At 55.4% G+C, this 27,986-nt stretch overlaps 1 protein-coding gene across 1 annotated transcript; it reads right to left on the bottom strand.

Moving 5' to 3' along the window:
• On the bottom strand, positions 1-27,973 carry LOC307177087 (multidrug and toxin extrusion protein 2-like). The gene is made up of 19 exons (XM_079903856.1): positions 27,569-27,973; positions 26,647-26,743; positions 22,402-24,236; positions 21,483-21,584; positions 21,195-21,263; positions 20,385-20,533; positions 19,673-19,715; positions 16,931-16,975; positions 16,661-16,758; positions 16,305-16,402; positions 15,577-15,690; positions 14,881-14,948; positions 13,682-13,790; positions 12,965-13,040; positions 12,613-12,682; positions 2,705-2,837; positions 2,540-2,634; positions 1,247-1,337; positions 1-435 (listed from the first exon to the last, which is right to left on the bottom strand). Exons 3-19 carry the CDS (start codon positions 22,522-22,524, stop codon positions 215-217), a joined length of 1,704 nt encoding a protein of 567 aa, XP_079759982.1. The 5' UTR covers positions 22,525-24,236; positions 26,647-26,743; positions 27,569-27,973; the 3' UTR covers positions 1-214.
• Positions 27,974-27,986: the final 13 nt, after the last annotated feature.

A 27,986-nucleotide genomic window follows, 5' to 3' on the forward strand; every position in this document is an offset into this window, starting at 1 on the left:
GCCATTTGCCATTTTGTTTTGACTTGAAATCTCCAATTTGAAGCCATTTACGTTACTGAATAATGGTAGCAACCCCAGGAGCCTCGTCTTCCAGTAGTTGAGGTCTGCTAAAGAGCAGTTAACCGCAGTTCAGACCTGTTACATCACACGAGGCACTGGCTAAAGGTCTGTTTTTGAGGATGTGGGGTGGGCAGCCACTCTGCTTCCTTGCTTGCTAGGGCCTGGCAGTCAGGACCCTGATGACAAGCCCCACCACCAGCGTGCCTGTCGCTGCCCCCAGAGCAGCCCCTCGGCGGATGGCCAGCTGTTTGGCCGACAGTCTGCCAGGGGGAGCTGGCAGGGGTTGGGCTGCTTCTGGAGTCCCGAAGAGGTCCAGATGGGCCTCGGGCCTTGAGTACATTGTCAGGGTCACGCCAGGGTGGCTGCCCATAGCCACTGCAGAGGCAAACAGGGGCCAGCTTAGCATGGGGGTGGGGTGGGGGGTGGCTTGGAGGTGCACGATCAACGCCTGTCCCTCACAGCAGGAGACGCCCGCCTTTTCTCTACGGCACGACCAGAGAAGAGAACTACGTGGGATGTGCAGGAAAGGCTGTCGCTAAGGTGAGATGAGATCAGACGCGCGTGCCTGTCTGAGCCTGTGTGATGCCTAACCTTCACCAGTGACCTCAGGGCACGTATGAAACGCTTAGTCGAGCTGCCTTTGCACGTTCCCTCGTGACAAGTGAAACCCATAGAGTCTGCAGCTGGTTCCCCACCGCAAGACGACACACAGGCACTGGGATAACCGGGGCTTTGGGCCATGATAACCAGCGCCCGCCCCAGGGCAGCAGAGCGGCCGCCTGGTGGGGTTCGGGGGGTCGGCGGGAAGCACCCGCAGGCTGCTGAGTCGAGCCAGGCTGACCTGCCCAACCCACGCCTGCAGGCCTCCCACCTGGGCTGGAGGTGAGTGCTGACAACATGCTCTAGGGTCCAACGGCCCGTGCTCTGACCTCATCCCCTGCCTTTGCACTTGCAGGATGACTGGGAAGAGACCTAAGCGCTCAACCCACTCCCTCATCTGAACGGAACCGAGGCTCACTGCCCCCCAGGCCGGGGAGGGACGGGTCCTGCTTCCCGGGGCCTCTTAGATAGCGGACGTTAGTGTCACTCTCCTGGCGTTAGGACGGAGGTCACTGTCACGCTGAGGGAGAAAGGCAGCTGGGGCTCGCGCGGTTCCCAGTCACCCGCACACGCGGGGCAGCGTTACCTGAAGATACGACCGCTCTCTCAGGCCCGGGTCTGAGGCTGGGGGCTGTGCTCTCAGCGGCCTGGGGCGGCAGCCCCACACGTTTCTGCACCTGAAGGAGACGGAGTTGTCCGGTCGGCCTGCGGTCCACCCCGGCCTCTGCTGTGCCCTGCAGGCCGAGCAGGACGTGGTCACACACAGGCACACCTCGGAGGCTCCAGACCACTGCAATAAAGCGAATGTCACAACAGAGCCACTCACGGGTTTTCTGGTTTCCCGGTGCATATAGAAGTGATGTTTGCACGATACTGGAGTCTGTTAAGCACACAATCCCATCATGTCTAAAAAAGCCTCGTCCCTGCCGCAGTTAAAAAGTGCCTCTTTGGGCTTCCCTGGTGGCGCAGTGGTTGGGAGTCCGCCTGCCGATGCAGGGGACGCGGGTTCGTGCCCCGGTCCGGGAAGGTCCCACATGCTGCGGAGCGGCTGGGCCCGTGAGCCATGGCCGCTGAGCCTGCGCATCCGGAGCCTGTGCTCCGCAACGGGAGAGGCCACAACAGTGAGAGGCCCATGTACCGCAAAAAAAAAAAAAAAAAAAAGTGCCTCTTTGCTAAAAAATGCTAACCATCACCTGAGCCTTCAGCAGGTCATCAGCTTTTTGCAATAATGACATCAGAGATCAGTGATCACCCCTCCCCATAAAGGAGATAATAATGAGAAGGTCTGACATATGATGAGAATTAGCAAAACGTGAGACACATGAAGTGAGAAACGCTGCGGGGAAAATGGCGCCGATAGACGGGCTCAATGCGGGCTCGCTCCAGACCTTCAACTTGCAGAAACCACAGCATCTACAAAGCGCAGTGCAGCGAGGTCTGCCCGTGTTCACCCTTCTGCGGGACTTCACAGGGGTGGTGTTTCAGGGCTGTGTTAATCCGTTCTCTCAGACGTCAGGAGGCCTGGATCCACCCACGAAGGCAAACCCCCACTCTGCGGGGGTTCGGTCCGAGAGCACCCCCTCCACGCTCAGCCTGCAGCCTAAGCTGTGGCTTTAATGCCTCTGAGGTTTCAGTTCTTCCGAGAGGACGGTGACAGGGTGCTGCCATCGCCTCTTCCAAGGTCCCAGCACCCTCGGGGCTCACCCACGTTTAGACGAGCTTGAGCCGTTGGCGTTAGTCTGGCCTTTGGCAGTCGGGCTGCTGAGGTTTCCTTTGTGGGTCTGGGGGGGTACCCGGAAGGGGCGCCGCAGACACCGCACCGTCTCCATGACGGGAGACGTTGAGGCGCGCTGCTGGCGTTTTGGGGGGCGGCACTCACCTCCTCCGCAGCCCGCTTCCAGTCCATGCAGGCGGTGTAGGTGACGAAGGCCGCGGCGGCCAGGCAGACACAGGCCAGCATGCCCAGCCAGAGGCCTGCAGGACACGGGACGGTGGGAGCGTCTCATGACGCCCGGGGCGCCCCGCCTCCCCCAACTCCACGTACCCGTGATCCCCAGCCCGACCACGAAGGTCAGCACGACGCCCAGCGGGAGGCCGATGACGTAGTACGTGACGGCGTTCACGACGGCCCCGAAGGCCTGCCTGCCGGTCCCTCTCAGGACCCCACCGTAGAGACACTGCGGGGAGGCAGAGGGGGCCGGGGTTGGTGACGCTGAGGCTGACGGGGGTCTCAGCTGAGGGGGCTTCCACAGGAATCTACGGGGCATGGCCTCGTTTAAGTCCATAGCACGGGACCAGGATGGGCCCTTGTCCCCCTTCCTTCCCAGCGGGGACCTGCGCGGGGTCACACAGAAGCCGCTGCATTTCGGACACAACTCCAGAGCCCCGGTCGACACCTAGACTGCCTCCCTGGAGAGGGAAGGTGAAGTTGGTGACGGACTACCCACCGGCTTGGGAAACTGAACTCGCTTCATATGGACTGTGTGGACGTCTCCTGTTGCACCAAGTTACCACAAACGGTGGCTTAAAACAAAACACGCGGATTGTTTTACGGCTCCTGAGAGCAGAAGGCCGAAATGGTCCCATTATGCTGAAGGTGGTGGGGCTGCTGGTTCCTTCTCGAGGCCCCGGGCAGAATCTGCTTCACTGCCTTTTCCAGCTTCTAGAGGTGCCTGCATTCCTGCCCGCGGGCCCCAGACAGCAAAGGCATCGCTCTGACCTCTGCTTCCCCCTCTCTGACTTCTAAGGACCTCTGAAAACACGGGGCCACCTGGATAATCCAGGACAGTCTCCCCACCTCAAGACCCTCGGCTTCATCACGTCCGCAAAGACCCCTTTTGCCACGTGACGCCCACAGGTCCGGGGGGTCACAATGTGGGTGTCTTTGGGGCATTATCCTGCCTTCCTGCCAGCCGTACGGAAGAGGCAGCCTTTCCCGCTGCTGCCCCCGTGATGACGCTCTCGTGAGACGTGTCTACAGAAAGCACCACCTCTTCACTTGTCTCATCCTCCCAGCTCGATCCCAGACCTAATGAGCTAAAGAACTACAGGCTCCGCGCGTGCTCTGTCAGCACTATTGATCAGCAGATGTTCGGTTACCTTTGTTAAGCTGAGGGATGGGGAGTATTGTGTGGTTTGCTTTCCCACATGTGAGCGGAGGTAAATGCACTGGGCGTAGGAGATGTGTGCCTCTTCAACTTTAAAATATGTCACACATGTTTCTCGTTAATATATATCATGACCTAAAAGATGATCCTTTCTGGTTAAAAAAAGACTTCTGCCAAATTACGACTGATGTGCTCTGGACCAGTATTTCTCCATCTGGGGGGTGGTTCTGCCCTCCAGGGGACATGTGGCAATGTCTGGAGCTGGTTTTGGTTGTCACCACTCGGGGTGGGGGGGTGCACTGGCATCTAGCGGGCTGAGGACAGGGTTACTGCTAAACATCCTACGGTGCCCAGGACAGCCCCCCTACAACAAAGGATTATGCGTCCCAGAATGTCAGTAGTGCCAAGGCTGAGAAGCCCTTTAGAGCACTGTGAATTACAGAGACAGTTTCGGTGGGCCCGCTAGCCTGAGGCTGTGGGCCTGTCAGGGAGCAGCAGTGGACCGGTGGACAAGTGAGAGCTCCAATGAGACGAAACAGCTGGGGCAGGGGGTGCTTGGTAAGCTCTCCGTCCCAAGTGGACCAGCAGCTGAGCATGCGTGTAGCAGAGGCTGTAGCAGGCCCAAGCCTCCCACACATCCTGGACGGTGGAGCCTGTGCACATGCACAGAAGAAACACAGGAGGACCCAGAAGAAAGTAAAAGCTGGGGCAGACTCGAAAACAGCCTGAACTGCGCGTGGGCCCCGGCCCATACTCGGCTCCTTCAGCAGAGAACAGAAGCCCTACAAGCGGTCAGAGGTGCCTGAGCGTCCCCTCCAAACAGTAACTGGCTGAACACTGAGCTATGCAGACATAGGGGTGACCCCTAGGAAGCTAAGCTTAAAAACAAGAAAAACAAAATCCAACACTGAGCAGAGACAGCAGCTGCAGTTTGTGGAGGAGACAGGATCACAGGCAAGACTAAACAAAACAGCAGGCCTTGGGGAAAGGCTGCTCTCTGGGATGGACCTGTGGTACATCACCAAGCAGGCCTCAGTACAGCTAGATCCCTGGAGGTCTAGTGGTTATGACTTGGCACTCGCAATATGTTTAGAAAGACTGGATTGCTACAAAAGATGTTCTTTGACCACAACAGAATTAGATTAGAGATGTCTACCGGAAAGAATTTTGGAAATACCCCCAAATATTTGGAAATTAAACAACACACTTCTCAACCCACGGGTCAAAAAATAAATCACAAGAGAAATTTTAGAATATTTTGAATGAAAAAAATACAATATATCAAAATTTATGAGATGCAGTTAAAGCAATACTTACAGGGAAATGTATAGCTTTAAAATGCCCATATTAGAAAAGAAAGGTCTCAAATCAGTAGCCTAATATTCCACCCTAGGAAACCAGTAAAGAAAAGCAAACTATGCCTGAATAAAGCAGAAGGATGAACATCATAAGAATTAAAGTGGAATTCATTGAAACAGTCAACAGAAAACAGCAGAGAAAAATCAATGAAACCAAAATTCTAGTTCTTTGATAGGATCCACAAAACTGACAAACACTTACTAAGGATGTGACCTTGGGAAAATAAGACCAAGAAAACAGGAAAGTGAAGACACAAATTACCAAAATTAGGAATGAAAGGAGAGACATTACTACTTTCCCTAAAGAAAAGGACTGTAAGGGAATATTATGAGCAACTTCATGCCAAAGATTTAGACAATTTACTTGAAGTGAATAAATTCCTAGAAAAACACACATTATTAAAACAAACTCAACAAGAAACAGAAACTGAGGGACTTCGCTGGTGGCGCAATGGTTAAGAATCCACCTGCCGATGCAGGGGACACGGGTTCAAGCCCTGGTCCGGGAAGATCCCATATGCCGCGGAGCAACTAAGCCCGTGCGCCACAACTACTGAGCCTGTGCTCTAGAGCCCGCGAGCCACAACTACTGAGCCCACGTGCCACAACTACTGAAGCCCGCGCGCCTAGAGCCCGTGCTCTGCAACAAGAGAAGCCACTGCAATGAGAAGCCTGCGCACCGCAACGAAGAGTAACCCCCGCTCGCCACAACTAGAGAAAGCCTGCGCACAGCAACAAAGACCCAACGCAGCCAAAAATAAATTAATAAAATAAATAAATTTTTTAAAAAAGAAACAGAAAGTGAATAGATCTATAACAAGTAAATAAATTAAATTAGTTAAAAATCTTCTGACAAAAGCCAGACAAAAGCCCAGATGGCTTCACTGGTGAATTCTATCACATGTTTAAAGAAGAAATAATGCCAATCCTTCACAAACTCAAAATGTATAGGTATGAGGAGAGAACACTTTCAAAATCATTCCAGGAGGCCAATGCTATGCTAATACCAAAGCCAGATCAAGATATCACAAAGGGGGCTTCCCTGGTGGCGCAGTGGTTGAGAGTCCGCCTGCCGATGCAGGGGACACGGGTTCGTGCCCCGGTCCGGGAAGATCCCACATGCCGCAGAGCGGCTGGGCCCGTGAGCCATGGCCGCTGAGCCTGCGCATCCAGAGCCTGTGCTCCGCAGCGGGAGAGGCCACAACAGTGAGAGGCCCGCGTACCACAAAAAAAAAAAAAAAAAAAAGATATCACAAAGGAAAAGATAAAAATCACAGACCAATATCTCTCATGAATGTAGACGCAAAATCTTTAACAAAATACTAGGAAACCAAATTCAGTGATATATATTAGAAAAGACACACGCCATGGTCAGGAGGGTTTTATCCCAGGAATGCAAGGTAAAACATCTGAAAATCAATTAATGTAATTACACCATAGTAATAAAGGACAAAACCATGTGATTATCTCAGTAGTACAGAAAAAGCATTCTACAAAATCCAGCACACATTCATGAGAAAATGTTTCTAGGAGAAGGGCTCTTCCTCAGCCTCAATAAGGGGCATGTATAAAAATTTTACAGATAACATATTTAATGCTGAAAGGCTGAATACTTTCCCTTTAACATCGAGAACAAGGCACAGGTGTATGCTCTTGCCACTTCCACTCAATATCGTACTGGAGGTTTAGCCAGACGGAAAGGGAGAAGTAAAACTCCTTATTCACAGATGACATGATCCTATATGGAGAAAACCTTAAGGACTCCACACACCAAAAACTACCAGAATGAGTTTAACAAGGTCACAGGATAAAAGAGCAATAAACAAAGATCAATTACCTTTCTATAAACTAGCAATGAACAACCTAAAAATGAAATTAAGAGTTCCATTCATAATACCATCAAAAAGAACAAAATATTTGGGGATAAATTTAACAAAAGTAGTGCCAGGTTTTGACCACTGAAGACTACAGCACATTGCTGAGGTAAATTAAAGAAAATCTAACGAGTCGGAGAGACATTCCATGTCCATTTTAACAATACTGTTAAGATGACAATTCTCCCAAAGTTGCTCTGCAGAGTCAATACAATTCCTTTCAAAATCCCAGCAGGCTTTTTAGTAGAAATTAACACGCTGGTTCTAACATACATATGGAAATGCAAAGGATCTAGAAGAACAAAAGCAATTAAGAAGACAGAACAAGGTTGGAAGATTTATACTAACTTATTTCAAAGCTCACTATAAAGCTACAGTAATTAAGACAGTGTAGTATTGGCACAGGATGGGCATATGAATTAGTGAAACAGAATTATGAATCTATAAATAAATCACTACATTTACAACCAATTGATTTTTGACCAAAGTGCCAAGATAATTCACTGGGGAGGGAATAGCCTTTCACACACCAAGAATGGTGTTGGGACTCTTGAATACCCACACACACAAAAATAAACTTAGACCCTTACCTCGTACCAAACACAAAAATGGGCTCAAAATGAATCATAAACGTAAGTGTAGGACCTAAAACTATAAAATGTCTAGAAGAATTCATAGGAGAAAATCTTTGTGACCTTGGGTTAGGCAAAGATTTCTTATATATGACAGCAAAAGCGTGAGCCAGAAAAGAAAAGAAAATGAGAAACTGGACTACATTAAAAGTGCAAACTTTTGCAGCTCAAAAGATAAGAAAATGAGGGGGCTTCCCTGGTGGCGCAGTGGTTAAGAATCTGCCTGCCGGGCTTCCCTGGTGGCGCAGTGGTTGAGAGTCCGCCTGCCGATGCAGGGGAGACGGGTTCGTGCCCCGGTCCGGGAAGATCCCACATGCCGCGGAGGGGCTGGGCCCATGAGCCATGGCCGCTGAGCCTGCGCATCCGGAGCCTGTGCTCCGCAACGGGAGAGGCCACAGCAGTGAGCGGCCCGCGTACAGAAAAGAAAAAAAAAAAAAGAATCCGCCTGCCAATGCAGGGGACACGGGTTCGAGCCCTGGTCCGGGAAGACCCCACATGCCACGAAGCCACTAAGCCCGTGTGCCACAACTACTGAGCCCACGCGCCATAACTACTGAAGCCTGTGCACCTAGATCCCGTGCTCCACAACAAGAGAAGCCACTGCAATGAGAAGCCCGCACACCACAACGAAGAGTAGCCCCCGCTCGCCGGAACTAGAGAAAGCCCGCACACAGCAACGAAGACCCAATGCAGCCAAAAATAAAAACTGTTATTTTTTTAAAATAAATAAATAAATAAATAAGAAAATTAAAGTCAAGCCACAGACTGGGCTTGCAAATCATATACCTGATAAAGGACTTATGTGTAGAACATATAAAGAATTATTGGGGGAGGGATGTGTGAGAGGGATGGACTGGGAGTTTGAGGTTGGTACATGCAAACTATTATATATAGGATGGATAAACAACAAGGTCCTACTGTATAGCACAGGGACCTATGTTCAATATCCTGAGATAAACCATAATGGAAAAGAATACATTTTACAATGTATATATGTATAACCGAATCACTTTGCTGTACACCTGAAACTAACACAACATTGTAAATCGACTATACTCCAATAAAAATAGAAATTAAAAACAAACTAAACAAAAGCTCTTAAAACACAACGAGAAAACAAGCCAATCTTAAAATGGGCTCTGAACAGACACCTCACCAAAGAAGACACACTGACGGCAAATAAGCGTATGAGAAGATGCTCCACATTACGCGTCAGTCGCAAGTTACAAGTTAAAACAGCAATGAGACACCGCTACACACCCGTTAGAACGACTAGGATCAAAACACTGACAACACCGAATTCCGGCGAGGATGCAGAGCAACAGGAATTCTCACCGATCGCTGATGGGAGTGCAAAATGGTGCAGCCACTTTGGAAGGCAGTAGGGCAATTTCTTACAGAGCTAAACATAATAGCACCATGCTATCCAACCATCATGCAGCCAGGGATTTGCAGAAAGAGTTGAAAACTATGTCCACACAAAAACCTGCACAATAATGTTCACAGCTTTATTCAGAATTCGCCAAACTTGGAAGCAACCACCATGTCCTTTAATGTGGTCCGTCTAGACAGTGAAGCATCAGTGCTAAAAAGAAACAAGCTGTCAGGCCATGAAAAGACCCAGTGGAGGCCCCTTACGTGCACATGACTAAACGAAAGAAGCCAACCTGAAACGGCTACGTGTTGTTTAACTCCAACTATAAGACAATGGAGAAGGCAAAACTACAGAGACAATAAAAAGGTCAGAGATGGCCAGCGGGTGAGGGAGGGGGACAGCGGGAGAAGGGGAGGAATGAACAGGGGGAGCAGAGAGGATTTTTATGGCAGTGAAATTATGCATATGATTCCTTTTTTTTTTTGGCCCTACCTGACCAGGGATTGAACCCGGGCCACGGCAACGAAAGTGCCAAATCCTAACCACTAGGCCACCAGGGACCTCCCATGATTCTTTTTTTTTAATTGAGGTATAGTTGATTTACAATGTTGTGTTAGTTTCTGCTGTACAGCAAAGTGATTCAGATATAGATATATATAGATATATATATTCTTTTCCACTATGGTTTATTACAGGATGTGGAATACAGTTCCCTGTGCTATACCGTAGGACCTGGTTGTTTATCTATTTTATATATAGTAGTTTGTATCTCGTATGATTCTATAATGGTGAGTCCATGTCATTATACCTTTGTCAAAATCCATAGAATGTACAAGGCCAGCAATGAACCCTATGGAGAACTTTGGACTTAATTATAATGTATCAATATTCTTTCAGCTAAACAAATGTCCTGCACTAATACCGGATGTAAATAAAAGGGGAAAGGAGGAGAGAGAGGGGTTTATGGGAACTCGCTGTATTTTCTCAATCTTTCTGTAAACCCAAAACCAGTCTTAACAATAAAATCTGTTTTTAAAGTTTTAAGACAAACAATACCAAGAATTGGCAAGGGAGGGGGAGGAACTGGAATCCCCATATATTGCGGGTGGGAATGTAAAATGGTACAGCTGCTTTGGAAAACAGATTAATGGTTTCTTAGAAAGTTAAAAATAAACTTATGCTTCAACCTAACAAGTCAAATCCTAGGACTCTACCAAGAGGAGCAAAAACATACGTGCACATGATGACTTGTACGTGAGTGTTCCCAGCAGCCTTAGTCACAACAGCCAACACTGAAAACAACCTAAACGTTCATCGCCTGATGAATGGGTAGGCAAAGCATGTTACAGCCACACAATGGACCACCATTCGGCCACAAAAAAGAAATGAAGTCCTGAAAAATGCTACAACATGGACAAACCGCAAAAGCATTTCACTAAGTGAACGAAACCAGACACAAAAGACTGTATGATTATACTATATGATTCCACGTCTATGAAATATTCAGAAAACGCAAGTTCACACAGACAGAAAGCAAGTCAGTGGATTGCCTAGGGCTGGCCATGGGAGCAGGGAGTGACTTCAAAACAGGCCCCATGGGGCTTCCCTGGTGGCGCAGTGGTTGAGAGCTGCCTGCTAATGCAGGGGACACGGGTTCGAGCCCTGGCCTGGGAGGATCCCACATGCCACGGAGCAACTAGGCCCGTGAGCCACAACTACTGAGCCTGCGCGTCTGGGGCCTGTGCTCCGCAACAAGAGAGGCCACGATAGTGAGAGGCCCGCACAGGCGATGAAGAGTGGCCCCCGCTTGCCACAACTAGAGAAAGCCCTCGCACAGAAACAAAGACCCAACACAGCAAAAATAAATTAATTAATTAAAAAAAAAAGGCCCCAGGAATTTTGGGGGGGGTGATGAAAATATTCTAAAACTGGATTGCAGTGCTGGCTGCACAAGTATAAATTTATTTTAAAGGATTGACTTATGTACTTAAAATGCATGAATTTATAGTATGTAAATTAAAACTCAAGAAAGTTATAAAAAATATAAAATAAAGAGTAGGTCCATGGAACGCATAAATTAAGAATGGTAGAGATTGGGTCTTCCCTGGTGGCACAGTGGTTAGGAATCCGCCTGCCAGTACAGGGTACACGGGTTCAAGCCCTGGTCCAGGAAGATCCCACACGCCATGGAGCAACTAAGCCTGTGCGCCACAACTACTGAGCCTGCGTTCTAGGGCCTGCATGCCACAACTACTGAGCCCACGTGCCACAACTACTGAGCCTACATGCCACAACTACTGAAGCCCGTGCACCTAGAGCCCATGCTCCACAACAAGAGAAGCCACCGCCATGAGAAGCCCACGCACTTTAACAAAGAGTAGCCCCCGCTCGCCGCAACTAGAGAAAGCCCGCACGCAGCAACAAAGACCCAATGCAGCCAAAAATAAATTAATTAATTAATTTTAAAAAAAAAAGAATGATATAGATCTAGCCAGGGGGAAAGATGATAGATGCAGATACACAAGCTCTAAGGTCCCTTGCAATTGCTAACTGCACGTCTGCCTCGGGTTCCCTGGTGGGCAAACTGAACGGAGAGGTGCTGCCTTCAGAACATTTAGAAGCCAGAGCACCCCCCGACCTTACATTGCAGGAGGAATCTCTCAGCCGTGGCCTCACCTTGGAGCTAGAGAAAAAGTAATAATAGTGTCCTTAACACCAGCCCATGACAAAAGCAATAACAGAACCCATAAGCTAGTTTCTCTTAACGTTCTGCGGTAAAAGCTATGGATCTGATCCCGAAAACCAGCCCAGAGCAAGCGGTCCTGCTGAGGTCAGAAACGTGCGCCAGGTATCTGCCCGGCTAAGTTCAAAGGCCAGTCCTGGGACAAACAGAGAACTGGGCAGAGAGCACTGGGGCTTTTGGAAAAATCCTGCACGCATAGTTTCTCCCAAGGTTATTTATTTTCCGTAAGAGTCGATAGTAATTCTCGCGCAGGTGTCTGCCCCAGTGCTCTGGCTGCTAGCTAAGCACTCACTCCACGAAGAGATGTGGGTTTTACGCTCGGGATGCCTTCCTGAAAGATTCACGGGACCCGAGATGTGACGTAGAAGACCCAGAATTTCAAAATTCTGCTTATCAAATGAGACTTCAGTGCTTTCTTTCTTTCTGCCACGCTTTTAAAAGTTCACATAGTTCAAACCTGCACTAAACGAGACCTGCCCTTTAGCGATCACAGGAGCAGGAAGTCAGGCCCGCTGTACTCTGGGCCGACCCACTCCTCCAAAGTGTCCCCTTGCTCTGGCAACTGGCGCGACTGCTCCTGGCCCCGCTCGGGGGAACGAGGAAGGAACGGATTCGTGAGTTTACACTGGGGCCGGTGTTCAGGATTCTGCTCATCTGCGTGCGTCTCTGGCGTGTTGGACTTGCACAGCAGAAGGGGGCTCATTATTTTGAGTGACAGAACCAACACAAGCGGACACTTCGGGCGCTTCTTCTCCGGTCAGCCCTCTCTGCGAATCTGTGAGCTAACGCTCACAGCCCTGACCACCTGACCAGCCTCGGGGAGGGTGTGTGAACGTGGGGGGGCGGGTCAGAGCAGGACTCACACAGACTGCCTCAAACAGGTGGAAGACGACGTAAAGCGGCAGGACCTTGCTGACCAAGGCGACCAATTCCCTGCAGGAGAACGGGAGTGGTAAGACACGAGCGCATCCTTGGAGCGCCCTTCGCGTCCCTTCTATTCTGCCCCTGCCCCACGCCAACGTAACTGATGCTCCTGTCTCTGAGTTTCCCTGTGTCTGGGGGACACACGTCTTAACCCCCCGAGAAGCCCCCAAATTTCACCTTGTCCCCTGGTTGGTGCCCTGTCTACCGACAGGTGAGCGGTAGAGGGGGCGTCTCTGGGGACCAGCTGGGGAGCACCTGGCATCCCCAGAAGTGAGAGAACTGATTACCTACTCGTCATTGGTAAAGATGTGGCCCAGTTTACTCCTCAGGAGGCTCAACAGGGTGCCCACGACCAGCGAGGTGCCAACTGTAAGAGACCAAAGGCACGGCCCAGCTTCCACCCGTCCAGCCCCACCCCATGTTCACTTGGACTAAGACCCTCGTTTGTGGTCTGGCAAGGAGGGCACCACATGTGAAACGCCTTTCCTCCTGTGGTTCGCAAAGTGGGGTCCCTGCACCGGCTGCAGCAGCGTCGTTGGTAGCTGGTTAGAGGATGCATATTCTCAGACCATCACCTCCGACCTACGGAGTCAGAAACTCCGGCAGGTGGGGTTCTGTGTTTTCACACACACACCCCTACCCCACCCCCAGGGCTGAAGCCTGAGAGCCACTGCTCTGCACGAGGAGCTGATCTGAGCCTGGCAGCTGCAGAAAGCAGAGGCAGGATGGACACAGACGGGGCCACTCTGAGGGTTGGGATGGGCAGGTCCCAAGCTCGTGGAAATGCCGGCAGGGCAGGGTCAAAGGGGGACCGGCTTTCCCAGAGTCGCACTAAGTGATGGAAACTGACAGCCCAGAGCCCCAGCGGCAGGGAAGGAGCGGAAGGGGCACAGCAGGCTTGCTGCTGGTCAGAGGGGCTACTCTAGGCCACGTGGCAGGTATGACAGGTTTGGAAGGTGAACTGTTGGCTCCCAAGCCCTCCCCCGCCTAGGTCCCGACCCCACCCACCTGTGCAGAGGGTGCCTGAGACGGCAGATCGCTTGGCTTGCACGGTGTCTGCGGCTCCCAGGGCCGTCCCCACTCGGAAACAGACTGCAATGCTGAGCCCCATGGGAATCTGGGATCACAGAAAAGAAGGTGTGGTGGTTAGAGCCCCCCTCCTGCCCCGGGGGCCGAGAGGGAGGCAGGATGTGTCCCGGGGGGCGGGGCCCGCGAGGCTGCTGGCGACAGGCGAGACCTGGGAGGTGGGCTGGGCTACCCAGGGCCAAACCCACCAGGCCGGGCCGCCAGACATCACAGGCAACCGAAATCAACGCGCTGCCGGAAACTCAGGAGTAAACGCATGTTAAAGAGGTGGATGTGGGGGCTTCCTTCGTGGTGCAGTGGTTGAGAGTCCGCCTGCCGATGCAGGGGACACGGGTTCGTGCCCCGGTCCGGGAAGATCCCACATGCCGCGGAGCGGCTGGGCCCGTGAGCCATGGCCACTGAGCCTGCACATCCGGAGCCTGCACATCCGGAGCCTGTGCTCCGCAACGGGAGAAGCCACAACAGTGAAAGGCCCGCGTACCGCAAAAATAAATAAATAAAAATTAATAAAAAAAGAGGTGGATGTGGTCTTAACTATGTTAGAAAAGCTCCCTGTGAGAAGAAAAGATTCAGCGGAAGCCATCCGTAACAAGAATCACCTTATAAATTAGTGCGTGATGATTTTTGATTAAAGCTAGGGTCACAGACTGCATGGCCCAAGAGGCCGGCAAATGCTACACGAGTGACACGGGCCAACCCACGTGTCCGGGGGAGAGGAAGGAGCTGCGGGGTCCACGGTGGACGCGAGGAAATGCCCTCATGAGGGCCACTGTTCCCCAGCGCCCACCAGCTGGGGTGTGCAGGAACATGGGCTCACTGCTAAATGGCATGTCCCATTTTTCAAAGAAATGCCCATATCTAGATTGTGATGTGAAATCTCTCTATTTTAAATGGTGCTAATTAATTCAAAACAATTGCAACATCGTGAATTCAGCAGAGCAGCCGTGGGCCACGTGTGTCTGGCAGCGCCTGGGCCTGGCGGGTGCAGGAGGTCCAGAGGGTCCCTCGGGAGACAGAGACAGACTTTGAGGGGACAGCCCCCCCCTCCTCTGACACCCCCAGGCCGTCAGGGGGCCGGGCTGGGGGCAGGGCATGGCGAAGGCGTCCCCATCGAGCCTCACCATGTAGACGACAGTGGCCACCTCGTAGATGATGGCCTGCGCAGAGAGGTCGAGCACGCTGAGCCGGCCTGGGGGTGGCGGGGGACATGGTGAGTGCCCGGCCGGCCAGCCCACAGCCCTGGGCTGACAGCAAGCCCCTCACTCGGGGGCCAAGGGGCCAGTGGTTTCCAAGGGCAGATGCAGCAAAGGACGCTCCCGCTTGGGCTCCAGCCCTCCAGGAGACCCCTGCCCAGGTGTTACAGGGTCAGGGTCTCTCCTCTGTGTACGAGGTGTGATGAAGAAGGGAAAAACTGGACCAGGGGCAGGAAAGCAGAGTTCAGTTCTCAGCCCTGTTGGGTGACTCCGGACCACCTAATTCTTGGGGTCCACGTTCTCATCATCTCCGATTGGGTCAGGGGTGGACTGGAAGGTCTCTAGGGGCCACCCCAGCCCTGGCTGTTTGGACCGAGTCTGCTGATGAGCACACAACGTGCCAGGCGATGCCCACAGCTGCTCGCGCATCAGCGGGACCTCACTCCCTCGTTGACTGACCACCACGCCCGGGCGTCCACTCAGTGCCAGGCCTACGCCGGGCAGCGCCGGGAGCTCACGGCCTGGTGGGGAGACGGGCCGGGCTGGGAGACCGCCCATCCGGGAGAGGGGTTCCTGAGCTGGGGGGCGGCCCACGCGGCTCCCCGCACCCTGCTGTCCACGTACCCATGAGGAAGCTCCCGATCTCGTAGGCCCACCACTCAATGCAAGTCATGAGCATGCTGGGCACGGCCAGGCGGAAGAAGGGGCCCCAGCCCTGCAGGCACTGGCTGGACCAGCCTAGGAGCAGAGGCCCGCCAGCTGAGCCGCGATCCACCCTGCGGCCCCGCCCCCTGGCCCGCCCCCTGCCTTCGGCCCAGGCACCTGGGCGTCTTGTGGGGGGCTAGCCAGCGGCCCCAGCGCTGGTGGGGGCTCGTGGGGGGAGGAGGATGCCTGGCCAGTGCCCCTGGCGCTGTCTCAGGGGCTAAGAGCTCAGAACCTGAGGCCTGGGAACGGGTTCGGTCCAGGCTCCACCACGTACCACCTCTGGCCTTTGCGGCCAATGACAAACCCTCTCTGCACCAGCTTCCTCCACGTAAATAACCGGGGCTAACGAGGTGTCGTGAAGCTTCAGCGAACAACGTGGGCACCGCCGCTGCCGACCACCCGTGCTGCTCGTCCATCCCGAGACCAGGGAGCCGGCAGAGTGCTCCCTGGGCCTGTCCGCAGCAGGGCCCTGCCCCCTGGCACACTGGATGGGGAAGCCCGGGCCTCGGGGCGGGGGTGAGGGGGGCCGGGGAGGGGGTCCTGAGGGACCTGCGGGCAGGCCCGGGCCAGGCCTCCTGCAACGGGCTGCAGCTGGGGCCCCGCCTGCCACCTGCCCGCTCCGCCCCCAGGAAGGGCGGCCCTCGCACCTGCCCACGTGTCCAGGTGCAGCTTCTTCTTCACGACGCAGAGCAGCAGGAAGACGGCCTGCGTGAACTGGGAGACCGTGTTGGCACAGGCCGAGCCCCTGGCAGAGCAGGGACGGCAGGGCTGGGGCCACGGCTGAGTCCGGGCCCGGGCGGGGAGGGCCACGGGCCTGGCTCTGCTGGCACCCCATCCCGGGATGGGCCCCATCCGGGGGAGACCCACTCTGGGCCCCTTCGGGCAGGCCGGGCAGCGGCTCCTCACCCCGTCTCCTTGGCAGCGGGTCCCCAGAACCCCAGGGAACAGCAGCCCCCAGTTCCCCATGACCCCCAGATGCTGGGCCCCCAGCCCCGGTGCTCACCTGACCCCCAGGCCCAGCACGGAAACCAGGATGTAGTTGGCCAGCCCGTTGACGCAGTTGCCCACGACGCCGCTGAGGACCTGGGGCCACATGATGCCCTGAAGTAGGTGAGGGTGAGACTGAGGGGGGTAGGCGGAGGCTGGGAACACGCAGCTCCTCGAGGGCCCCCGTGTGGCGATCAGGATGGGGCAAAGCGCAGAGGGGACCCTGGGCACCCCGCCCACTGGAACAGGGTGGGGGCTGGGGGCAGCTCCGGCCAGGGACCCCTACCTGATTTTGCAGATATTTGGCCAGCAGGCTGTAAAGAAAATTTGCCTGTATAAAATAAACACACACGCGAAGTAAGCAACAACTACCAAAACACCACCAGACGGACACTAACGGACACTTCTTAGATGAGGTGGGGCAACTGCCTCACCACGGTACCTCTGGGACCCCAGAGATGGGCTGTGTGCTGACCTGCGCTCCAGCCCCCGGCCTGGGACCAGCAGGGAGGTGGCCTGAGAGCCGCAGGGCTCCTGAGCCCAAACCCACAGGTCGGGACACCCTGGGCCTGGCTCGAGCCGCCAGAGACAAGGACCTGGAGGGGGCAGGCCTTGGACTGAGGGAGCGGGAGGGCACCCAGGGGTGTGGCAGCAGCAGCCTCAGCAGAGCAGGTTGGAGACCCCACGGGGGTGGTGGGCCTTTCCCCGTCTGCCGAGGACAGAGAGGGCCTGTGCATCAGTGTGTGTGTCGGGGGCACTGCCCTATCCTTTCCGCCCTCTGTCAAGGCCTGGCCCGGGGCCTGCACCCCCTGTGCACCCTCCCCTCAGCCCTCTGCCTCTCTTCAGCACCGCTCAGTCAGCAAGAGCAAGGAGCTGGGTTCAGACGCTGGCTCTGCCTCTTGTGAGCTGTGTGGCCTTGGGCAAGTTACTTAACCTCTCTGTGCCTCAGTTTCCTCACACACAATAACATGCGTGTGAATCCCTAATATTTATACATACATTCATATACAAAGTTAACATTGCAAAGTGCTTACAAAACAGTATTTGGCACATTTAAGTGCTCCAAGAATAAGGTAAACATCATGTAAACGTTAAGAGTCATTATGATTCTTATTTTATTGGTAGTTAAACTCTGCAGCACCATTGTACAGGAGGGACTTTGTTTATTAGATAAAAAAGTTGCTGCCACAGTGATAACGTGATGTTTCCTCCTGACACAGCCCCAATGGCCCTGTTTGACAAGATACCTTCCCTTGGTCTGAATAGCCAAAGGCTCGGAGGAGAAAAACCAGACTTTTCAGGTGGTTTCCATGATACAGAAGAAATGTGGAGCTGGCCAGGCCCCAAAGAGGTCATGGCACTGGCCTTCCAGACAGGAGGAGGGTGAGGCTGGGGCTCCCTGCCAGGCCTGGCATCCCCTGTGGGCACCCCGCACGCATTCACCCTGACCCGCCCCCTTCCCAGCCCCCTCCTTAAGAGCTCTATCCCCAGTGCTGGTGTGCAGAGGAGGATAGGGGGTGCCGGAGATGAGAAGATGGACTCCCCCGAAACAGCACTGCCACCTGGTACCGCGTGCACTGAACCACAGCAAATCAAACAGTGTAGCAATGGGTTGGCGGTGGACACACAGACCACTGGGCAGGTCTCGAATCTCAGAAACTGATCGGAGTGGATGGACTGCTTGTTTAGTATTTAATAAATTAACAGAGAAAGGAGAGAATATTCAATGAGTCTTAGAAAAAGTTTGTTAGATTACTGTCTTAAATGTAACAACAGAAACCACTGAAAGGGTTCAGAGGAAATATAGGCAAATGCTTCTACAATTTACAATGGGTTCATTGTTTTTAAGCCCAAAGACAGACATCATAAAGGATGGGATTTATGGGACTGTTACTATGCATTAAAAACTCTAAGTCAAAAGTATCGGGGCTTCCCTGGTGGTGCAGTGGTTGAGAGTCCACCTGCCGATGCAGGGGACACGGGTTCGAGCCCTGGTCTGGGAAGATCCCACATGCCGGGGCGCAACTAGGCCCGTGAGCTACAACTACCGAGCCTGCGCGTCTGGAGCCTGTGCTCCGCAATAAGAGAGGCCACGACAGTGAGAGGCCCGCGCACCGCGATGAATAGTGGGCCCCGCTTGCCACAACTAGAGAAAGCCCTCACACAGAAACGAAGACCCAACACAGCCAAAAATTTAAAAAATTAATTAATTAATTAAAAGGAAAAAAAAAAGCCATTGACAGAGCAACTCTAATTCCAATAACGCATCTTAAGGAAATCATTCCATATGTTCACAAAGATTTTTCTATAAGAATGTTTATCACAATCTAGTTTATAATAGTGACTATTGCAAACAACCTAAATACCTAACATGTAGGGATTGGTTAATAAATTATGGCACTAGGAGATACCACATCACCTTTGAAATGGATTGTGGAAGGCAATCAAGAGACTAATGACATATTTATTTGAAAGGGAAAAAACAGGTTATAATACAACATACACACATTGGCCCCGTTTCACACTACACATGAGTCTGTATGTTTGAACACACATGCCCACGAAGAGAAATAATCCTGGAGAGAAGGATTAACCTGTGTCCTCTCTGAGTGGTAGGATTACAGATTTGAATTTTTTCTTCCCCAGGCTTTCCAGAATTTCTCCCATAAATGGTTTTCTAATCAGAAAAACATGTTGTGCTACATTTAAAAAATAATAATATTGTAATAACTTTTTCCTTTTTTTTTGACCTTGCTGCGCGGCATGTGGGATTGCAGTCCCCGACCAGGGATTGAACCTGTGCCCCCTGCAATGGAAGTGCGGGGTCTTAACCCCTGGACTGCCAGGGAAGTCCCCATGCTACTTTTTAAAAGTTCAATCTGCACCAACCAAAATGAGAACTTTTCTCTGGCCCCTTCGGCCGCCAGCATGAGGGCCGATGGCCTCCCCAGCTGATGGGGAGACAGGCAAAAAGCCAGAATCTCGGGGACTGTGGGCCCAACCTCCCCAAGTTCAGCAGAAGACTTACCGGGAGCGCTGGGATGTAAACATGCACGTACTCCTGGGCCAGCCTGCGGGAGAACCAGGGCTCTGAGCGGAGCAGCCTGCGCCCCCGGGTGTGAGGAGAGGCTTCAGCAGGCTTCACCCCTGAGACAAGACCCCCAAGTCAAGTGGAACCTCAGTGGTTGGGGGAGGCTGCCACCACGTGCTAGGAAGGCGCAGGAGGAGGGGCCCAAGGACCCAACCACGGGGTCTCAGGGCTGAGGAACTTGAATTCGGGGTGACATGTGGTTTGTAAGGGAGAAAAAAGGTTCTATCACATCAAGAAATAACCAAATTCCATGCGCATAATATTAAACGGGCAAGGTGTTCCCATGAGGGGCCAAATCTAAAATTAATAACAAAGCACGTGATTCATCAGAAGTCGGGCTCAGTCCTGTTTCCACTGTTTGGAATTTGGGGTGGTGCACCCTTCACTTCTTCAAAAAGCATCTCTGAGGCTCCAAGCACACGCTGGGACACAAACACAAACACCACGCAAATCCCGTCTTTTCCTCCTCAGTTAAAACTGGCCGTTGGTCTGCCCCCTGCTGGCCACGGCTGGAGCAGCAGGCTGCGCGGGAGCAACTCCAAAGCAACCCCGCAACGTCCCAGAGGGGCCGCGCTCGAGACGGCTCGGGGCCCAGAGAAGCGCGGAGCCCGGGGGTGGGCTTCGCCAGGGGTCCCCCCGCCCGGGATACCTGGACACGGCCGGGTCCTGCCTGCAGAGCAGCAGGATGTGCTGGGTGTTGAGGAAGAGCGCCCAGCAGGGAAAGCAACAGAGCAGCAGAATCAGCGCGCCGCGCTGCAGGATGACTCCCACGTGCTTCCTGTTGGGGCTGCCGAAGCTCTGAAACACAGCGGGTCAGCGCCCACGCCCCGCGCACCTGCCCGCTGCCCCGGGGGCCCTGCCAGGGCTGGGGGGCGGGCGGGCACCGCAGGCTCCCGGCAGGGCGGGGTGGGGCAGCCCTCCATCGCACCCGGGGCAGCCACTGCGGGGGCTCGGCCTGCTCACATAGGGACAGCAGCAGCTGTTTGCTGAGCCCCAGCCTCTGTCCGCCCGTCGTGCCTGGCTCGCCAACAGCTCCCGATGGGGGAGGCATCGCCCCCCGCCTCCCGGCACGAGAGCACCTGCCAAGTCTCCCTGGGGGTGAGCGGCAGTCAGGCCCACCGTGAGCCCGGGACCCCCGGAGCCGAGCCCCGCTGGGCTGTGGGCCCCCGAGAGCTGGAGGCCCCGTCCGTGGGCCCTCGCACTCGAGGTCAGGGGACTGTCTTTCCCTCCAGGGCTCTCTCCCCCGGCTGCCCGGGCTCTTTTCAAGGGGAGGGTCTGGTCCCTGCAGCACGTGGCCCTTGGGGGTGGGTATGCCAGGGACAGCTGCCCCGGCCCAGGGCCTGACGAGCTCCCAGATCCAGGGGACATTACGGGGCCTCAGGTGGGCCCCCAGCCCCACCGTTTCTGCAGCAGCTGAAGGACTGGCTCTGCCCCGCCAGGCTCTCGGAGGCCCACCTACCTGGGACATTAAGGTGTCACAGGCCGAGGACAAGCCAAATCCAATGGAAACTCCGCAGACATTGACGAACTGGAGGCACACACAGGGGAGCGCAGTCTGTCAGGCGGAGCCCGAGGGGGGACCCTGCGCCTGGGGGGTGCCCAGCAGCCCGTGACCCGTCCTGGCCGGGCCCTGCCCGCGCCGTGGGGTGTGCCTTGGGCGAGGCCCTGAGGTCCGGCTGTGCCCTTAGGCTGTCTCTTCTCCCCGGAGCCCAGGGGGGAAGGTCCCTGCGGCCCTGGCCGTACTCACGGCCACCGAGAGGGTCACTGCCGCCAGCTCCACCTTGCCCAGGTGTCCGCAGAACACCGAGCTCACGACGTAGGTCATGAAGTTCAGCATCTGGAAGAGGAACTGGAGGACGGCGGCCACGGTCAAGGGCCCCTCAGTCCTGCCGACCCCTCACAGCCCAGCCCCACCAGAGAGGCTCTCCAGGCCCTGCGAGGCAGAGCAAAGACCCGCAAAAGCCCCTCGAGGCCACAGGGCAAGTCACCCAGAGCGGGGGAGCGAGCATGCGGCCGAGGCTGCTGCAGCAGCCAGGCTGGGTGATGGGAGGCCCGGGTCCCACCCCATCCCCCGCTGCACAACCGCGTTAACCCCTGAGCCCCGGTCTCCCCGCCAAGCCGCACCCAGCACAGGGGCTGGAGAGGGTACCGCTGGCGACGCTATCGTCACCAGCTCGTCAGGCCACGCACAGAGGAGCGGGGTTCAAGACACCAAAACCTTAGGAACGGCTCTGTCCAGGGGCTGGGATTAGAAAGAAGTGTTTTCTAACTTTTCGTGTTGACTGAAACTCTTAGAGCGAGCACATATTTATAAGTCTTTACGGTCAGGAAAAAATGCATCTAGGCCATTTTCCCTTTGGAAATAAAACAGGCAGAGGCTGCCTTTCTCCTGCAGCAGGGGACCTCACTCACCCTCTCGGCTTTCAGCCCAGCCTTCCCGTGGGTTCCCGAAGGACACGCCTGCCCCTTCTGACAGGGGGGCGGGGGGAGGAGGGGGGCTGCCCGCTGCTGAGGGGGTCAGGCCCTGCCAGGCTCTGGGCAGCAGCCCCTGGGGCCACCTGGACACGGTCATCATGGGCAGTTTCTGGGCAAGGTCATGAGCAGCCCCCGCCCGGCCCTCGCGTCATGCCTGGGTGGCGGCCCTCCACCCACCGCCGCCTCCTTACCAGGGGTCCAGAAAGGACAACGAGCGTCCTCGCCTCAGCCCCGAAGCCGACAGGGACCAGCCTGCGGAGGGCAGGGCAGCGGCTCCCTCGGCCCGGGGGGACCATGTCCTGGGGGCCGTCCATTCCAAGCCCGGGCAGCAGCCACGCCACAGGCCAGAGCACCCACGCAGCCAGCCTCGCCCAGCCGGCCGGGGCACCACACAGTCTGGCTAATGAGTAAAGGCTGGGAGGAGGGGCCGTGCCACCCAAGGGACCGGCCCTACCCCCCGGCCCACGTGCTGCCTGGCCCACTGGCCCCAGACAGGACAGAGCCCTGGGCCCCCAGAGTCACCAGGCTGACCCCTCCCAGGGGTTCAGCAGCAAAGGCCCAGGAGGAACAGGTGTGGGCAGGCCTGGGGGGCCCTGAGGACTCCCAGGCCCAGATGAAGAGAGGCAGACTCGCACTCCCGGGTGGCAGAGCCAGGTTCCGGTGGGCGGGTGAGGTGGAGGGGGCGCCCAGGGCCAGTTCTAACGAGGGGCCAACTGCTCTCTGCCCCCCCAGATGGAGGGCATTCAGTGGACCGGCCTGCAGGGCACACTCATCGTCCAGAGGGCAGGTCCTTGTCTCACAAATGGTGACGGAAACCCACGACTCCTTCCATTTCCCTCTGTGGAAGCTCTCTGTCCCCAGGCTACCCTCGGGATCGCTGCCCGGAGCCTTCTGGGAGCAAGGCAGAGCTGTGGGAATTCCCGACCCGTCCACCAGTGCGGGAACTGCTCCCTCTGGGTTGGGGGCTTCCCAGGCCTCCCAGGTGTTGACTTTCAAACAACCGCTTCCAGCCTTTTCCAGCGAACGCCCCACTCTTGTTGCAGTGACTGCAAGTTCAGCCAGTGCCACGTGCAGCGCCTGCGGGCTCTGCCCCCAGTTCAGTTTTCCAGGATTTCAGCCCAGGGGCGCCGGCACGGAGTCTCCGAGCAGAGCAGCCAGCCAACCAGCCCTGCGCATCATCCCGCAGCCAGGTGAGAACTGCGGGGTCGGCGAGCCCCTCTCCACGGCCCACCGCTGTCAGGGGCAGCCGTGCAGACCCCCCACTGGACACGATCAGCAGTTCAGCTCTCGGCAACAGGGCCACGGACCCTGGGACCTCGGGACCCTCTCCCTTCTCAGGTGAGAACTTGTCCCCAAGCCCCTGGCCCAGGGCACAGTGGCCTCCCATCTCCTCCCTCCTGCCAACGTTTGTGTCATTCGTGGTTCCTTAGTGGAAACACGAGAAACTAACTTGAGATGGTGTGGAGGGAGGGGGGAGAGGGGCCAGTGTTGGCACGTGACCTAGAAGCAAGCTGAGCAGCTAGAATGAGAAAACCCGGGCTTTTAAGGGCAAGCCCACGAGATGACTAAGCTCCAAACACCTCCAGCCCCAGAGGGAGATTCTGGAAGACGGGCAGGGCCAACCTGTGACGGCAACAGAGGGGAAAGGGTGGGAAGGTGGGGGGCTGGGGACCACCTGGAGGGGGCCAGGTTGGCTCCCCCAAAGGATGGGATGCTGAACAAATAAAAAATGGTACCCCCTGTATACCCAAAACTTAAGTGTCTTAGATCAGCCACCACTTATATCACGTGGGCTGCTGGGATCAGCTGGGTACTGCACCTGTGTCTGTGTGTCCGCTGTTGCCCCAAAGCTCGCCTGGGTGGAATGGTCCACCGTGGATGCCTGTGGTCAGTGGGCACTCCGCTGGGGCCCCGTCTTCCTTCACGGGACCTCTCTGGGCAGCCTGGCATCTCATGGTGTGGAGCTGGCCCAACGAGGGAACGTTCCAGGAGTGCAAGAGGAAGCCGCGTCCATGTCAACACCCAGCTGGGAAGTTTCACAGGTCACCTCTGACTGTTGGCCATCGCTAACCGCAGGGCTGGCCCATGCTCACAAGAGGAAGCGGCGTCCACCTCCTGACGGGAGGAGCTGGAGACCCTGCAGCTTCTGGGACCCGCCCCCTCCTCTGTCCCATCTCCATCCTCTCCCCTCCTGTCCCCCTCCCCATGCCCCGACCCTGAACGAGGGCAGAGCGGTGAGGGGCTCAGGCCTGCCGAGGACCCTCACAGGGAAGAAGGACCCAAAGCTACCAGGTCCTGGGAATGGTGGGGGTGGTGAGGGGAAGGGGGTGGAGAGTCACTGCAAGCCCCCAACACACACTGGGGTCAGGGAGGCTTGCAACCAAGGAGAGGGAGTCTCCCCTGGAGCTGGTTCCGGTGCCCGGCAGCCTCATTGTGCCACAAGGCACTGGAGCATGCCCCGAAGGGCTCAGTGACTCAGTAAGGAAGCATGTGTGGAACCGGAACAGAAGCCACTGGCCTGGACAAATTGGGTGGCCTAGCAACCTCGGGGGTGGGGGGCGGACCTCGGGCTCCCCTGTTGCCACAGGCCCACTGCAGCAGATGCCAGCACAGAGCCATCCAAGGAGGACGCCGTCTCCGGCCGCAACTCCTGCAGCACCAAGAGGTCGAGTCCCCCTGGGGGTAGGCCTGGCCTGTGGGCCCTGCCTTCAGGTAACTGACAGCCCAGGGACCTGCGAGGCACAGCTGGGGCCGGGCCCCTGCAAACCTTTCCTCACTTGGTTACACTTCACCAGGCCCAAAGGCGTTGCATTTGCCCTTTGGCTGCGCTCAGCCCTGCACCCCCAGGCCAGGGGGCCAATGTTCCTCTCTGACCCCTCCTCCCTGCCCTGTGACTGGCAAACACCCAGCTCTCCACTGGGGAGGGAGGGACTCTGGCCTGGTCCCTCAGCTCCCCATACATCATCAGGGCAAAGGACAGCTGGGCAGGACCAACACCTGCAAAATGCCCAAGGCCACCCCTGAGCCCCCAACCCCCCCAGATCTGGCAACCGCTTCCCTCTCTACCTCCGCCCAACCCCTGTTTCCTCCATCCCTCACCCCTCCCTCCTCCAGCCAGACTTCACTAGGCACCTTCCCCACAGAAACGCCTGGGCTCAGGTCCTGGTGGGACGTCAAGGTGGGCAAGGGTTGGGGATGGCCAAGCCTCAACAGTGACTGGAGGTCCTCATGGGGGACCTGCCAAGGGCTCCCAAAGGCCAAAAGATGGGGGGGGGGGCGCGTTTCCAGCCTGGGAGAAGTTTACAAGAATGAAAATGAATACTATTCAGTGCTAAAAAGAAACGGGCTATCAAGCCATGAAAAGACATGGAGGGCCTTGCTGACCCTGAAGAGACTAACCCTCCAGGGCCAGCCCATTCCCAGAGATACGAACAACTCTGCCTGCAAACAAGAGCAAACAACTCTGCACCTTTCACAGCAAACCAGCCACCATGTCCCTCAGGGTTCTGGGCCACCATCCAGCTGCCTTAATCACCCCAGAGCAGGTACCAGACACCTCGGCACAGTCGTAGGCCTCAGAGCCGGCCGAGGTTATTCAAACGAGCCAATCTGAAGCCCGTTTGCCCTGCCTCAGCTGTTTACTCCCCAGAAAGTACGGGACAGGCTCTTGCCCACGTTTCCCCTCCTGACTGACCTTGGTGCTTCCCCCAGTGGCCTGTATGTCATGTCCCCACCTCTTGGGAACTGTGAGTGGTCGTCTCCTGATCTATTGGCCCTGCCATCCCTGAATAATAATAAAACCTACATTTTAAAACAGTCTAGAAAAAGGGGAGGAAAACCTTCGTTACTCAGGCACCCAAAGCCTGTGACAACCAGAGGTCTGGGCAGCCTTCCTGCCCCAGGGGTGCTGCTATGAGGCAGCCTAGGTTGTGTTCTCAGCCCATCCATCCAAAGACACCCTCACGAGGGGAGTGCTGGGCAGGAGGTGGAAGGGGGACCGCAGTGTGTAGCCCTGTGGGAGGTACGCCCTCCAAAAAAAAAAGCATCGTAGGTAGGGGCAGGATCAAGATCGAGGTGATGGAACAAATTAGAAAATGTAGGCTTTGTGTATTGTACTGGTACAGGAAGTCAGATCCATAGTGTATGTGGATCAGTCGGCTCAGCTGTGCTCCCCTGGCTTTCCTCCATGACTACAAAATGGCTGCAGCAGCCCCGAGCATCTCATTCCCTTCCCCTCACCCCCACCTGTGACAACACCCATATTCAAATCTCTGTCTCAGGCCACTTTGGGGAGCAAGATAAGTTTCCCAGAAGTTCCCCAACTAACTTCCTCTAGTATCACACACACCCATGCTTAAGCTCATCTCCAGGGGATGAGAATACCAAATTCGGGGTTAAACCAGCAGTTCTAACCCTTGACTGAATTTTAGAATCACCTGGGGGCTTCCCTGCTGGTCCAGTGGTTAAGACTCTGTGCTTCCAATGCAGAGGTCACGGGTTCAGTCCCTGGTCAGGGAACGAAGATCTCGCATGCTGCGTGGCACAGCCAAAAAAAAAAAAAAAAAAAAAAAAATCACCTTGGAAGCTTTTTAAAAAAATATCACTACCCAAGTCCCACCACAGATGTTCTAAATTAAGGCGCAGGCAGCAACTTGTTTTCCTTTTTTCTTTAACTTCTTATCGAAGTATAACATTCATACAGAACAGTACACATATAAGTGAACAACTCCACGAGTTTTCATAAATTAAATGCACCTGAGTAGCCAGCAGCCAGCTCAAGCAGCAGATTTTTACTTCACTAGCCTCCTCTAAGGGCCCTGGCGTCGTGTTCAGTCACTATTCCCACCGAGGATAATCACTGTCTTGATTTTTAGCACCAGGGAATTCCAATGCCGGGCATTCGTAGAGCCACCCAGGTAACTTCCCTGAGTGCCGCTTGGGCTGAGAACCACTGGGCTTACAGCTCCGCCCACCTTCCCAGCACATTGCTGCCCTAGCCCACCCCCAACTAATTCCCTTGGCAAAGATGAAGGCCTTGGGAGGCGCCAAGCTCACCATTACTTCTTAGATCAATAGATGCAAGTCCCGAGGCCACCTTTCCTAGGCCTGGCCCATGTGGCAGGGGCCTCCTGAGCCACATGGGCTTCTCCCCACTGACCCTAGTTGTCCCTGAGATGACCCTTCCAGAAACTGCTGGGGCTGTCAGGGCTCAGTGACCTGCTACTGCTCGCCCGCCCCCCCACCAGCCAACCCTCATCCCGAATCGGAGGGTTTGGAAAGCACCTGGTGGGCTGGAAGAGCCCAGCGCCCAGGAAGGCTTATGCTGGGGGAGCGCACGGTCAGGGTGCAGCTGCTTACCTGCCGGGGGAGCCCTCAGGGACGCCTCAGCCTTGACAGCCGTGGTCTGTCCGGACCCCGCAGATGCCATCCAGGGAGCCACGGTGAGGGCCTGGGCGCCCAGCCGCAGGGAGCCCTCCCCAGCACGAACCCCGAGCTCAGGCCACTGTAGTCAGCAGGCACGGAGCAGCTAGCCTCAAACGAGGGGCTTTACTGAGGTCAAGGCAGGCCGAGCGCGCGCATCGCCTCGAGGGCCAGCACGGGATCCACGCCGGAGCGCAAACAGGAAGCCGAGCCCGACCTTTAGGCAGCTCACGTGGGAGCAACCGCCTCGATCTAAAATGAGCCTTAATTCAGACCAGCCGAGCGCGCAGCCTGCGCGGATTACCGAGGCCCCGGTGCCCCGAGGGGAAAGCCTTTCAGGCGGCAGGCAAGGTAG

The sequence above is a fragment of the Stenella coeruleoalba genome (assembly GCF_951394435.1).
Source record: "Stenella coeruleoalba genome assembly, chromosome: 19".
NCBI lineage: Eukaryota > Metazoa > Chordata > Mammalia > Artiodactyla > Delphinidae > Stenella > Stenella coeruleoalba.